Here is a 15,331-nt window from a genome sequence, read left to right as displayed (position 1 = left end):
ATAAAACAAGGACCAATCGACCCTGTTTTGGTTATGAAAGAAGGAGAGTCTGAGTGGGCCCTGATACAGAAAAACAGAATATAACAGGTGTGTGTATGTGTGTGTGTGTGAGCACAGGGGTGGGGCAGGTTTTAACTTTTTACCAAAACAACAGAAATCTGAACAACAGAAAAAATGTGTAAATTAGAACCTGAATTCTGAAAATGTTGATCTAGAAAGAGTCAAAATGGCTACGTCTACCCTGGCATGATTTTCCAGAAATGCTTTTAATGGAAAACTTTTCTGTTAAAAGCATTTTCGGAAAATCGCGTCTAGATTGGCAGGACGCTTTTCCGCAAAAGCAATTTTTTCGGAAAAGCATCCGTGGCCAATCTAGACGTGGTTTTGCGCAAAAAAGCCCCGATCGCCATTTTAGCCAGCGGGGCTTTTTTGCGCAAAACAGCACTGAGCTGTTTCCACTGGCCCTCTTGCGCAAATGATTTATGCAAGAGGGCTTTTGCCCGAACGGGAGCAGCACAGTATTTCCGCAAGAGCACTGACGATCTTACATGAGATCGTCAGTGTTCTTGTGGAAATTCAAACATCTGATTTTGTGGAAAAAATTGCCAGTCTAGACACAGCCAATATGTCCTACGCTGATGTGGTTGTGATGGACCCCGGATATTAGAAAGACAAGGTGGATTAGATAATAACTTCTATTCTTTCTGCGAGTGGGGGACTCAAACTTTCAAGCGGATACAAAATGGGTGTCTGCAAAATGGGTGTCTCAGCTAATACCTGTTGCATCACCTTGTTGAGATAAGTAGCCCATATTTCAAGGGATAGATACAGAGCAGGGCTTCTTAAACTTCATTCCATCATGACCCCGGCGGACAGTAAATGACTAGATGACCCAAAGAGGGGTAACCATATTTGTACTAGCCACAAAGACAATAGTTTTAACTTCGGAAACAAAAATGATAGATGTATCCAAAGCATAGAATCATATTCAGAATGTTATACCCTTTCGAAGAATATCTCACATGACCCATTACACGGGTAGCTTTTTCAGACCCTGCCTGGGATTTCACTATCTTGAGGCGTATCGTATCATCTTCACGTTTTGTCACACCCCCCTCCCCAGTTTAACCCTTTCTCCAGATCATTTCTGAATATGTTGAATAGGACTGGTCCCACCAAGGGCTGCTGAAGATGGAATAAGATGGGCTATTGGCCCTGCGCCCCCAATAATCCACCTTTGACCTTCAATCCTCATCAGCCCGTTCCCCTTCCCCTATCCACTCCTGGCTTCCCCTGAACTGCTCTGCTACTAAGCATCAATCCCAACCTACATCTCTGCCACCCCATCCATGCCCCCCTCAAATACACCCTGGGGCTCTGTCTGCACCCCTCGTCTGTTCCTATCCTGGGCCTGAGCTCACGTTTTCTGCAGCTCCCAGTCCTGTCCCATAGCCCCACCACATCCTCCGTGGCTGCAGGGTGCATTATAAATGGGTGCAGTATGGGGAACGTGAGGGAGAGAGAAGGCTGGATGGACACCGGGGTTTGAGAGCACCGTTCAACTACCTGCAGAGGGTCCAAAGAGGATGGAGAGAGGCTGTTCTCAATATTGACAGATGGCAGAACAAGGAGCAAGAGTCTCAAGTTGTGGGGGGGGGGGGAGGTCTAGGTTGGATATTAGGAAAATCTATTTCCCTAGGAGGGTGGGGAAGCCCTGGGATGGGTTCCCTAAGGAGGAGATGGAATCGCCATCCCTAGAGATTCTGAAGTCCCGGATTAACAAAGCCCTGGCTGGGATGATTGAGTTGGACTTGCTCCTGCCCTGGGCAGGGGGATGGACTCGCTGACTCCTGAGGGCTCTGCCAGCCCTGGGATTCAAGGATTCTGTGGTCTTACCTCACAAGGAGCAGGGAACACTGGGCTAGAGGGACCTTGAGAGGTCATCAAGTCCAGTCTTCTGCCCTCCCAGTAGGACCATGCACCATCTAGATCATCCCCGACAGGAATCTATCTAACCTGCTCTGAAATATCTCCAGAAATGGGGGTTCCACAACCTCCTGAGGTAATTTATTCCAGTGTTTCACCACCCTGACCATTGGAGGTTGTTCGTAGGGTCCAACCCAACCTCCACCCTCCCCTTGCTGCAATTTAAAAGTCAACAAGTGGGCTGGGATTCTCCACAGATTTAGGCGCCCAGCTTCTACTGAATGGGGAACCGGAGCCCCAGTGAAAGTGAGGTGGTGGGGCAGCTTCTGTCCTGGCCTAGGGGGTAGGGCGTTCACTTGGGGAGGACAGGGTCACGGGTCTCCAAACTCTGACAGAAAGTTGCAGAGAGTAAGACACTGAAGCCTGAACGTTAGTGCCCCATCCTGCTTCCCATGCCAGCCTGCTATTGCTCAAATGCACTCCTATCCCTGTTACAAGAGACCCGGCCTTCTCCTCCCATTCTCACCAGTAAAATATCTTCTTTATCTTCCTTCACACCATGAAGCAACCAAACCACAACAAAACTAGAGCTCCTCATGTGGCATTATTGGATTTTTTATATGGACTATGGGGCTGCATCCTCACCAGCCCCTCCTTGATGGGGATAGGCAGCCCCAGCTCTCCCCCCAGCTGCCAGGAATGCCCGGGGCCAGAGACATGCCAGCACTGGTCTCTCAGTCCCCCTGGCCTCCAAGGAAGGCTAAATAGCAGTTTGGTAGAAAAAGACGTGGGGATTACAGTGGATGAGAAGCTGGAGATGGGTCAACAGGGTGCTCTTGTAGCCAAGAAGGCTAATGGCATATTAGGGTGCGTTAGGAGGAGCATTGCCAGCAGATCCAGAGAAATGATTATTCCCCTTTATTCAGCTCTGGTGAAGCCACATCTGGAGTATTGTGTCCAGTTCTGGGCCCCCCACTACAGAAAGGATGTGGATGCATTGGAGAGGGTCCAGCAGAGGGTGACCAAAATGATGAGGGGGCTGGAGCACATGACCTATGAGGAGAGGCTGAGGGATTTGGGCTTGTTTAGTCTGAAGAAGAGAAGAGCGAGGGGGGATTGGAGAGCAGCCTTCAACTTCCTGAAGGAACTCTGAGGCCTGTGCTCAAAGGGACCCCCCCAGACAGCCAGCTTCCCTGCTTGCTTGCCTACCTCGATGAGGGACAGAAAAGCATTTTGTCTCTGCGTGCGCTGGTTGCCCTCACTCGGGACACCACAGCACTCTGCAACATGGAGTCAGAGCCGCCCCTGGGCACTCTGTTGCTTCTCTTGGATGTGTTGCTTTGAGCCTGGCTTCACTTTCTGCGGGCTGCCATCCGGATGGTCCATCGGGGGGCTGTCAGTATCCAGGAGGCCCTGCGGGAGAGCATCTACCCTGAGGAGCACTAAAAGCGTCCCTGGTCTTCCCTACTGGGGGCTTGTGCCTCATTCCTCCCTCACGTTCTTCCACTTCCCCCTCCCTAACCCCCCTTCCTGATGTCAAACAAAATACACATATTTTCATGAACACAAACTCTCTTTATTTAACAAAACTGGGGGGAGGGATGAAACTCTGGGGAGACTGGGGAAAGGAGGCGGGAGAGGAGAAAAGAGAGGGTGGGAGAGGGGAGGGGGAAACCTGGGAGGAGGGAGTTGGAAGGGGGAAGCAAGGGGAAGAAGGGGGAGGGGAAGCTCAGGGCTCAGGGTTGGGGGTCTCACCGAACCAACTTGACTTTCATGCTAACCTGCTCCTGGGTTCACATGTGGCCTTTGGTGTCCAGGCTGGCAGCTACCCTGCCATAGACGGCCAGGTTCCTCCATCTAATGCGGAGATCAAGGATGTTAGGGGCATCCCCCCGAAACTTCAATAAGGTCCATGATCTCCACCTTGGACCGGAAAGTCACCCATCTTCTCCGGGACCTGTCAGGCTCCTGGGAGCTGGCAGACTGCTCCTGGGGAGCGGTGGAGGGCTGGCTGGCAGTGGCTTACTGGCTCCTGTTGTGGGGCCACTGGGTCAGGGTCAGTGACTGCTGGCTCTGGGCTGACAGGTTTGGAGCTGACACAGGCACTGTGGCCAGAGTCTACCCCTTTAAGGGCTCTGGTGAGTGGGGTGGGAGAGGAATGTTCTTGGTTGAGGCTGGAGTGGCCACCAGGGCACCCTGGGAAGGCTGGAGGCCCCCTATTTCAATATTAGTGTCTACACAGCACTTATTTCGAATTTGGCATTATTCCTCGGAGAATGAGGTTCACCAAATTCAAAATAAGTGCTTCACTACTTCAGATTAATTTTGAAATAGCAGTTTGGCTGTGTAGATGCTAGTAAAGTCATTTTGAAATAACAGCTGTTAGTTCAAAATAAATTTGCTGTGTAGACATACCCTCGGTCATGTGCTCCAGCCCCAAATAATTTTGGTTGCCCTCCTCTGGACCCTCTCCAATGCATCCACAACCTTTCTATAATGGGGACCCCTGAACTGGATGCAATACTCCAGAAGTGGCCTCACCAGAGCTGAATAAATGGGAATAATCACTTCCCTAGATCTGCTGGCAATGTTCCTCCTAATGCAACCTAATATGCTATTAGCCTTCTTGGCTACAAGGGTCCACTCTTGACTCATCTCCAGCTTCTCATCCACTGTAACCCCCAGGTCCTTTTCTGCTGAACTGCTGCTTAGCCAGTCGGTCCCCAACCTGTACCAATACTTGGGATTCTTCCACCCCATGTGTAGGACTCTGCACTTGTCCTTGTTGAATCTCATCTGATTTCTTTTGGCCCAACCCTCCAATTTGTCTAGGTCACTCTGGACCCTATCCCTGCCCTCCAATGTATCTACCTCTCCCCCTAGCTTCATGTCACTGGCAAACTTGCTGAGGGTGCAATCCATCCCCTCATCCAGGTCATTAATAAAGATGTTGAACAAAACTAGCCCTAGAACCGACCCTTGGGGCGCACTCTCCTTGAAGCCAATGATTCTTTCCTCAAACTACAAAGGAATTTGAATCTTCCTCATGTTAATAATAGGCAAGGTATTACAGTACACGATTCAAAGTGTGATAAGTGCTTTAACAAAGAATTTTCATTTTCTTCGGCCTACAAAATAGAATTGACATTGGTTCAAGTTTTCTATTGTAACATTCCCTTTGATCTCTTTCTTTGCCTTTTCAGTCAGTTATTCTCCTGTCTCCATTACTTTCTCCTGAGAATCAGTAGTTTTCCATAAATTCCCCTTCACCATTAGCAATGAGTTGGTGCTTATATCGTTGTTTTCACCTTCTAAAAACAAATAATAACGTTCCCTCTAGTCAATAATTTCAAATTCCCACCAGCAGAAACATCAAGGGAGGTTACATCATCCTGTAGGAAGAAGACATTTCCAACCACAGGGTCACTGATTTCTATGATAGAGAATAAAAGCAAAATACACCTTGTTGGATCCAGACATCCAGGTAGGAGTGCAAAGCACAGCTGACTGAGATAACTGGACACTGTCAGTGGTAGCAGTGGCTGGATAATATAGTGGAAAAACTAAAATCCGATCTCAGAACGTCTAAAGGAAGGTTTAGAGTTAGTCTGCAGCTGATACAAGATCCTCCATGTGAAAGGTAATGAAAACAAATGATTTTGAGAAGAAAAATATGGGCATCATTTTTTTGTGTCTGAAGGTGTGAATATTAACTAGGTATTTGTGTGTCCAGTGTAATTCCACCCGAGGAATTCCCACCAGGTGTGGTACTTGCAAGTCTCGACAGTTGTCTGGGAAGAATCTATTCAGTGTAATGAGCCATTAGGGGGAAAATAGGCCTTCAGAGAAAATCATCCCCCACTTGGTGAACCTTTCTAAGTACAGACCAGAGAGCCTGTAATTAATGGTTAGTGGGACTCTCCATGGGTAGGTGAACAGGTCCCGTGTCTCTCGTCTCCATCTGGGGATGTCTGTATTTTTCCTTATATACATGCTACAGCTATACAAGGCAGGGAGTAATCTCATTGATTCTTCTTCACTCCACACACACGAGGACCCCTGGAAAGACCTGATAAAACAAAGACTGAGCTGGGGGAAGTGCCGGATCCAGGCGACAGCGATTTCTAGCTTGTGCATGGAAACCCGACCAAAAAAAACTATAGCTTGCACCTTGAGAATCTACCGCTTTGCTGGTGTCATCACTCAGGGTAAGAAACGGCCTGTGTATTGTCAGTCTAATCAGTGTGTTAGATCAGAGCAGATTACTAAGGCCGTGTCCAGACTCAGGGTTTTTTTCGGGAAAAGTAGCCTTTTCCCGAAAAAACTTCCCCTGCGTCCAGACTCAAGCCGCGTTCTTTCGAAATTATTTCGAAAGAACGCGGCTTTTCTTTCGATGGCGGTAAACCTCATTTCACGAGGAAGAACGCCTTCTTTCGAAAGTTCCTCTTTCGAAAGAAGGCGTTCTTCAATGTAAAGAGGCCGTCTTCGAAAGAGAGCATCCAGACTCGCTGGGTGCTCTCTTTCGAAAAAGCGGATTTCTCTTTCGAAAGATCCGCCTGCAGTCTAGACGCGATCTTTCGAAAGAGGCTCTTTCGAAAGATGCTTTCGAAAGAGGCTCTTTCGAAAGAAGCCTGCAGTCTAGACATAGCCTAAGAAATGCACAAAACCACAAACTGAGCATGTTTGCTGTCCCTTCCAATCGCTGAAAAAAATGTGGTTAAGAAACTTGTTTGTTTCCAGTTCTGGGCCCCCCATTACAGAAAGAATGTGGACACATTGGAGATGGTCCAGCGGAGGGCAACCAAAATGGTTTGGGGGGTTGCAGCACATGACCTATGAGAAGCAGCTGAGGGATTTGGGTTTGTTTAGTCCGCAGAAGAGAAGAGTGAGGGGGGATTTGAGAGCAGCCTGCAACTTCCTGAAGGGGGGTTCTAAAGAGGATGGAGAGAGGCTGTTCTCAGTAGTGACAGATGCAGAACGAGGAGCAATGGTCTCAAGTTACAGTGGGGGAGGTCTAAGTTGTATATTAGGAAAAACTATTTCCCTAGGCGGGTGGGGAAGCCCTGGGATGGGTTCCCTAGGGAGGGGTTGGAATCTCCAGCCCTAGGCTATGTCTAGACTGCAAGCCTCTTTCGAAAGGAGAATAATTCCTGTCCACATTGAGAGGAGGATGAACCAGGTAACAGAATCCTACTGCAAGTTCATACAGTCCTGGGGACCTCGGCTGGCGAAGCTCCGCATCACTGTTGGTTCATGCAGCAGCTGGGCTGAGAGCCTGAAGGTACGTCTAAACTACATGGCTCCGTCAACAGAGCCATGTAGATTTGTTTGTTTGGCAAAGGGAAATGAAGCCGTGATTTAAATAATCGCGGCTTCATTTAAATTTAAATGGCTGCCGTGCTGAGCCGACAAACAGCTGATCAGCTGTTTGTCAGCTCAGCGTGCTAGTCTGGACGCTCCCGCGCCAACATAAAAGCCCTTTATCGACCTCCCCGGTAAACTTCATCCTACGAGGCATAACAGAGAGGTCGATAAAGGGCTTTCAGGTCGGCACGAGAGCATCCAGACTAGCACGCTGAGCCGACAAACAGCTGATCAGTATCGATCCCCCAGCATCGATGTGTGTCAGTCAGTGATGGAGTGTGTGTTTATGTTCCAGACAGAGTGTGTGTGTGTGTGTGTGTGTGTGTGTGTGTGTGTGTGTGTGTGTGTGTGTGGTTCCCCACCCTGCTCTGCAGAGATGCCATACATGGACAGAAGGGAGAGAGGTGAGGGGAATGCCTTAACATCAGCACCCCCTGTGTCTCCCCTCCCCACACAACACACACTGTGCACAGCAAGCAGGATGATGCTGGAAGATTAGGGGATCAGATGCATTGGACATTCCAAAGCCGTTGGGAACTGAGTTCCCTGAAGTTCTTGTAATGTCAAAAAGGGGATCGATACTTTGTTCACGTGGAAGTTTAGAAATCTTCCTGGCCAGTGTTTGGAGTTGCAGGTCCAGAGATCACATTGACCTGGGAGCTTTAGCCAGGTCAAGTAATTTTGAACTGGGGCTCAAGTAATTTTCTTCTTACTATAAAACAGAATTGACATTGGTTCCATTTTGCTATTATTCTCCCAGATACCTATATAATACATCAGAGGACCAGAGATTCGCACCGAGATCAGAAAATCTGTCTCCATTATTTTTCTCTGAAACGAGACATTCCCTTTTTATTATTATTTTGCTTTTCCTTTTGGGTCAACGGTTCTGCATTCTCCATACTCTTCCCTTTTTTAACCACTTGTTTTCCATAATTTTCTCCCTTGAGGTTTGCAGCAAGACTGTCCTTATACAGTTGTTCTTTCCCTTTCTCAAAACCCATAGTAACTTTCATGCATGTGATAATTTTCAATTCCCACATCAGAAACATCAAGGGAGTTTGCCTCATCTCAGCGGAAGGAGAAATAACCAACCAAAAGAGACATTCTTTTCTGTGAATGGGAAGAAAAGCAAATTCACCAGGATCCAGGCTTCCAGGTAGGAACTCAAAGCTCCATTGACTGAGATAATTGAAGACTTAGAGTATGTTTACACCATGGCGTTATTTCAAAATATCTAATTTTGAAATAGTTATTTCAAAATACCTTCTTTTGAAATAAGGCATCTACACACAAACTGCATTGCGGAATAGCTTTTTGCTATTTTGAAATAGCTCAATCACACTGATTGGACGTTGAATCGCATTTGAGGCCAGCCAGAACTGGTTCCGGCAGGGCATCAGGTCAGAAGTTACCTAGTGGCCAGGGCGGCCAGCAGGGCACCCTGGGAAGGGCTGGAGGCCCGCTATTTCGAAATAAGCATCTACGCAGCACTTATTTCGAAATCGCAGTTTTGAAATTGGTGCTATTCCTCATGGAATGAGGTTTACAATTTCAAAATAAGCCCTCCGCTACTTTGAATTAATTTTGAAATAACTTTCCTAGCGTCTACACAAGACGACTGCTATTTCAAAATAACTTTGCTGTGTAGACATACCCTAACAGTTGTAGAGGAGACTGGAAAATGTACTGCAAAGATTCTAATCTTACCTCAGTTTCTTAAGTTGACTTTCCCCTTTAGTGTAGACCAGGCCAAAGGATATATATCTCTCTTTGATTGAACAACACAGGTGGAAAGTTAATTTCCCATTTCCTGAAGTCAAAATACACCTTCCCTATTAAAATTCCCAACTTCTGACAAACACAGACTATGGACACCATCGCTGCCCACCCTGCCTAATCGCCACTTGTGGACTTACTCTCCCTCAACGACTCTTGTGTATTGGCTGTGGTGTTTGTATTTTATTGTTTGCCATGGGAAGTTTGAGGCTCATAACAAGTTGAAACAAGAAAGTTCTCTCTGGGCTCTGTGTGCATGTTTTCTTGATTTCCAGTTTTCTGTCATATGTTAGGGTACAGTTAGACTGCGAGGATTTATTGAAAAAAGATAAGCAAAAAAACCCAGAAGAGCAAATGCGTTCTCTCGACATGGCAGAGATTTTTCGGGATACTTCTGGTATCCCGAAAGTCCCCTTCAGTCTAGCCATACTCTTACGTTACACCAGAGTCAATGCACCGACGCCACTCGCAGCCTAGGCATACGGTGCGTGAGTGCGTCATACATCAGGGGATGAAGAGATGATGGTAGGATATGTCACAAATTGTGTAGGGGGAAAGCAGATTTAGGGGCTCTAATATCTTTGCTTTAAGAGCACGGCTGTTGCTGGACCAGAGAGACCCAAGATTTTGGAGGTTTAATCTGAACTACTTCTCTTTAAACATGTCTGTATTTTATGGCTCATAAAATTTGGAGAAACAAATTTCTATATCTCTGTCTCTAAGGGTATGTCTATACTACTAAGTTAGTTCGAAATAACGGACGTTAGTTCGAACTAACTTTCATAGGCGCTACACTAGCGCTCCGTTAGTTCAAATTTAATTCGAACTAACGGAGTGCTTAGTTCGAACTAGGTAAACCTCATTCCACGAGGATTAAGCCTAGTTCGAATTTACTAGTTTGAATTAAGGGGTGTGTAGCCCCTTAATTCGAACTAGTGGGAGGCTAGCCCTCCCCAGGTTTCCCTGGTGGCCACTCTGGCCAACACCAGGGAAACTCGTCTGCCCCCCTCCCGGCCCCAGACCCCTTAAAGGGGCACGGGCTGGCTACGGTGCCCGTGCCAGGTGTAAGCCTGCCAGCACCCAGCCAGCGGACCCTGCACCTGGCACAGATCGAGCCACCCACCCAATGCCCCCCAGCCCTCCCCCTCTTCGCGGGACCAGGCTGGCGGCTCCCGGGAGCTTGCCCGGGACCGCAAGAGGCAGGCACCCGCCTGGGCTAGTGCGGACATCGTGGACCTCATCCACGATCTCCGCACTAGGCACAGGAAAGTGGCCGTCTAGGGCAGGAGAGCTGCCAGCCTGGCCACACAGGAGCAGGAGTGCATGAAAATCAAGGTGGTCCACTAAGACCCCTGACCCTGAGCCCTGAGCTTACAATGGCCGTACTGGGTCAGACCAAAGGTCCATCTAGCCCAGTAGCCTGTCTGCCGACAGCGGCCAACACTAGGGAACCTGGAGGGGATGGACCGAAGACAGTGACCAAGCCATTTGTCTCGTGCCATCCCTCTCCAGCCTTCCACAAACCTTGGGCAGGGACACCACTCCTACCCCCTGGCTAATACCATTCCATGGACCCAGCCTCCATGACTTGATCTCACTTCCCTTTAAACTCTGTTCTAGTTCTAGCCTTCACAGCCTCCTGCAGCAAGGAGTTCCACAGGTTGACTATTTGCTTTGTGAAGAACAACTTTCTGTTACTAGTTTGAAGCCTGTTACCCATTCCTTTCCTTTGGTGTCCTCTAGTCCTTCTTTATGGGAACTAATGAAGAACTTTTCTGTATGCACCGTCTCCACCCAACTCATACTTTTAGAGACCTCTATCCTGTCCCTCCTCCGTCTCCTCTTTTCTAAGCTGAGAAGTCCCAGTCTCTTTAGCCTCTCTTCATATGGGACCTGTTCCCAACCCCTGATCATGTTAGTTGCCCTCCCCTCTCCCAGTCTCTCTCTTCCACCTCACCCACCTCCTTTTCCCACTCTCCCCCAGTTTTGTTCAATAAAGACAGATTCCATTTTTGAACACAATTGTCCTTTATTTTGTACATCAAGAAAAGGGGCTAGGGAAGGGTAAGTGGAAGGAGGTGAGGGAGGAATGGGGTACACGCCCCCGATGGTGAGGACTGGGGTGGCTCTGCAGGCTTTTGGGGTGGAACCTCTCCTGCAGCCCCCCGATTGCCCCCTCTCCCCAGATGGCAACCTGCGGCAAGTGCAGCCGGTCTGATGACCGAGTGGTGTGATGTGCCCAGTGTGGGCACTCCAGGCACTCCAAGCCAGGACTGCTTTGCAAGCAGGGCACCCCTGAGAACTGTCTGTCCGGAGTGGGGGTTGGGACCCATTAAGCACAGCCCTTGGCTAGCCTGAGACAGCAGCTCCACGCTCTAAGTCATCCTCTGATGCCCTGCCGGCACTGCTTCCGGCCATCCTTAAGCCACTTAATGTGGACATGCTAGTTCGAATTAGCAAAACGCTAATTCAAACTGGTTTTTTAGTCTAGATCCGTTAGTTCGAATTAGCTTAGTTCGAATTAACTAATTCGAACTAAGTTAGTTCGAATTAACGTTGTAGTGTAGACATACCCTAAGGGTGTGCCTACATAGCAAAGTTGTTTCAGAATAACGGCTGTTATTCCGAAATAACTATGTGAACATGTACACAGCAATTCCGTTATTTTGAAACAACTTTGAAATAACAGATGGCAAATTCTGACTTCTGTAAACCTCATTCTACGAAGAATAATGCCAATTCTGAAATAGCTATTTTGAAATAAGGCGGGTGTAGACGCCACTGTTGCTCTTTCAAAATAGCCCCTCATCAGGGCCATTCTAAGGCTACGTCTAGACTGCATCCCTCTGTCAACAGGGATGCAAATCAAGCATGTCGAAATTGCTAATGAAGCAAGGATTTAAATATCCCACACCTCATTAGCATAAACATGGCCGCCACTTTTTTTTGACACGGAGCTTTTTCCAAAAAAAATGGCATTCTAGACGTGGATCTGTTGACACTAAAGCTTTTTTTTTGACAGAACCTATATTCCTCAAAAAATGAGGTTTACAGGATCTGTCGAAAAAGGCTTTATAGTTGACGGATCCACGTCTAGACTGCTGTTTATTCAAAAAAGCTCCGTGTCGAAAAAAAGCAGTGGCCATGTTTATGCTAATGAAGTGCCGGATATTTAAATCCCTGCTTCATTAGCAATTTCAACGTGCCTAGTCTACATCTCTCTGTCGACAGAGGTGTAGTCTAGACATACCCTAAGTTATTCCTCTTATGCTATCTCGATTAAGAGCTCAGTCTATATTATGGGAAATGGTTTCGGACTCATTTTGAGGCTTCCCTGCAGTGTAGACGTACAATTTCAAAATAAGCTATTCCAGAATAACTATTCCAGGCATATTCTCCTTCTGGATAAAAATGACTCTCATTTCTTTCTTGATGATGTTTCATTTTTATTTCACTTACACTTCTCTATATGGGCTTGGCGTCAGATCTCAGTTGCACGTATGTAATTCCACATGAAGCTGATGACATTTACCAGCATGTGAGAAGCTGGGTGTGTGTTTACAGGGGCATGTGTGTGGGTGCAAATCTGTTTCTCAGCATCATCTATCAAATGGTGCGCACTTTTCATTGCATCTGTTGTGATAGAGGGCAGCTGGGTAGATCATGGTGCAAACCAAGCCTCTTGGATGTTTCGGTTTGTTTCTTATGGGGAATGTCTGTACTGCATCTGAAAACTATGATTCCCTGCTCTGGGAGAGCCACAATCACAATTTTCATTGACTTTCATTGGAGAAGGTCCAGAGAAGAGCAACAAGAATGATGAAAGATCTAGACAACTTGAGCTATGATGGAAGACTGAAAGAACTGGGCTTGTTTAGTTTGGAAAGGAAGAGACTGAGAGGGGACATGATAGCACTTTTCAAGTATCTAAAAGGGTGTCACACGGGGGGCTGGAATTGTTCTCCTTGGCCTCTGAGGACAGGACAAGAAGCAATGGGCTTAAACTGCAGCAAGGGAGGTTGAGGTTGGACATTAGGAAAAACTTCCTACCTGTCCGGGTGGTTAAAAACTGGAATAAGTTGCCCAGGGAGGTTGTGGAATCCCCATCTCTGGAGATATTTAAGAGCAGGTTGGACAGACACACCTGTTAAGATTGATCCTCCTTTGGGCAGGGGCTGGACTTGATGACCTCCTGAGATTTCTTCCAGCCCTAGGATTCTATGATCTACACAGTGCTTGGTCCTGCCATGAGGGCAGAGGAGGAGACTCAATGACCTCTCGAGGCCCCTTCTAGTTCTAGTGTTGTAGGATTCGATGAGCTGTTGTGCTCAAAATAGCAGTGTAGCCTCCGCCACACAGACTAACTGTCCAGCCCCAATCCCCTCTGAGATCCTAGCCACACAGGTGGCTATTCCAAGCAGCTATCTGTGCTGCCCTGTTCTCACTCCTAGTTTTATCCCGATAACGTCATCGAAGTTACAGGGGGTAGCCAAGTTAGTCTGTACAGGATAAACTTAAAAAACAACAAACTACCAGACTATTTGTTGTTTTTTATGATCAAAGTTAGTTCATGCTGGCCCACCCAAGCAGGGAATTTGACTTTCCAGCTGCAGGCTTCTACATCAGTTGCTACGCCACTCATAAGAGAGAGCTCTTTCCACATCCCCAAAAGCTTTCATTTAAATCTCAAGAGAGCTTAAGGGAGTCAGATGGGACTTTTTTGTGATTCAATGGGGTTCCACGCTCCTGGTTCTCATGTAGTGGAAACTGAACACCCCCAATTATATGAGTCTTCCTCTGTTTATTGACCACTTTTTCTAGTTGAGAGGTGCCATGGCAGGAGGTCGCGTACCCCAAATTTCTGAAAGTGCAGCTCAGAACACAACCTGACTGATTGTTCCATCAATATTCTCTTTTTCTAGATACGTGGTATGGAGAAAGGAGAAGGACGAAATCAAACGCCCATCGTGGAATTCATCCTTTTAGGGTTTGGGAATGACCCTGAACTGCAGCCCCTCCTCTTCTTTGTGTTTCTAATGATCTATCTTGTGACTTTAGCCGGGAACCTCCTCATCGTGCTGCTAGTGGTAACTGATCGGCACCTTCACAGCCCCATGTACTTCTTCCTGGGAAACCTGGCCTGCTTAGAGACCGGCTTCACCTCCACCATCCTGCCCAGGTTTTTGACCAGTCTTCTCACCGGGGACAGAGCCGTTCCTGTCAAGGGCTGCATCATCCAGTTATATGTCTTTTCCGTCACGTCATCAGCAGAAAATCTGCTCCTCACAGCGATGTCATACGATCGGTACCTAGCCATCTGCCATCCCCTCCGCTACACGGCTCTGATGAATGGCCGGGTATGTTGCCAGATAGTGGCCGGGTGCTGGATAAGTAGCTTTCTGGGCTCTGCCGTTGTTAATATTTTCTTGTGGAAATTAACATTCTGCAATTCCAATGAAATTGACCATTTCTTCTGTGATTTCACCCCCATGCTCAAGCTGTCTTGTGATGACACCCAGATTCTGCAACTGCTGGCATTTATTGTTGCTGCCCTATGGACACTGGTGCCCTTTCTCCTCACTCTGGCATCCTATGTTTGTATCATCAGCTCCATCCTAGGAATCCCGTCCACCACCGGGAGGCAAAAGGCCTTTTCCACCTGCTCCTCCCACCTCATCGTGGTGATGCTTTACTATGTGATTGTGATCGTTGTGTATTTGGTTCCAATCGTCAACCCTGCTGAGGTACCCAAAAAAATAATCTCAGTCTTCTGCACAGTCCTGACTCAGATGATCAACCCTTTCATCTACTGCCTGAGAAACAAGGATGTCAAAGAGTCCTTGAGAAAAACTCTTCATAAACAGGTTGCTGTCAGAAACACGCCTAGAATCTGAAAAGCCACATTTCACCACATAGTGAAACACAGAACAACACGTGTAGTTTCTTAGATCCATTTGAATCGATGAGGAAAATTACCCCTTAGTGTTCTTCCTTCCTTCCTTCCTTCCTTCCTTCCTTTCATTCACTGTGTCTATACTACAAAGAAAAGTCGGAAAAAGATACGCAAATTACGCTTTTCAATTTGCATATCTTTTTCCATTTTTCTTCCAAAAGAGGCTTTTCCGACATTTGGCCCATCTACATGGGGCCAAAAGTTGGGAAAAAATGCTCTCTTGGAACATCCCTTCTTTCTTGTAAAACGTGGTTTACAAGGATGCCGACAAAATATCTCTGCTTTTCCAATTTTTTTTTCAGAAATGCA

At 47.3% G+C, this 15,331-nt stretch overlaps 1 protein-coding gene across 1 annotated transcript; it reads left to right on the top strand.

Moving 5' to 3' along the window:
• The first annotated feature begins 7,096 nt into the window (after positions 1-7,096).
• Positions 7,097-14,963, top strand: LOC102445121 (olfactory receptor 5V1-like). Its single transcript, XM_006135637.2, has 2 exons — positions 7,097-7,207; positions 13,992-14,963. Exons 1-2 carry the CDS (start codon positions 7,097-7,099, stop codon positions 14,961-14,963), a joined length of 1,083 nt encoding a protein of 360 aa, XP_006135699.2.
• The last annotated feature ends 368 nt before the right edge of the window (positions 14,964-15,331 follow it).

This window comes from Pelodiscus sinensis, chromosome 30 (assembly GCF_049634645.1).
Source record: "Pelodiscus sinensis isolate JC-2024 chromosome 30, ASM4963464v1, whole genome shotgun sequence".
Lineage (NCBI taxonomy): Eukaryota > Metazoa > Chordata > Testudines > Trionychidae > Pelodiscus > Pelodiscus sinensis.
The sequence above is the reverse complement of the archived record's forward strand: the minus strand, read 5'-3'. Positions and strand labels throughout refer to the sequence as shown.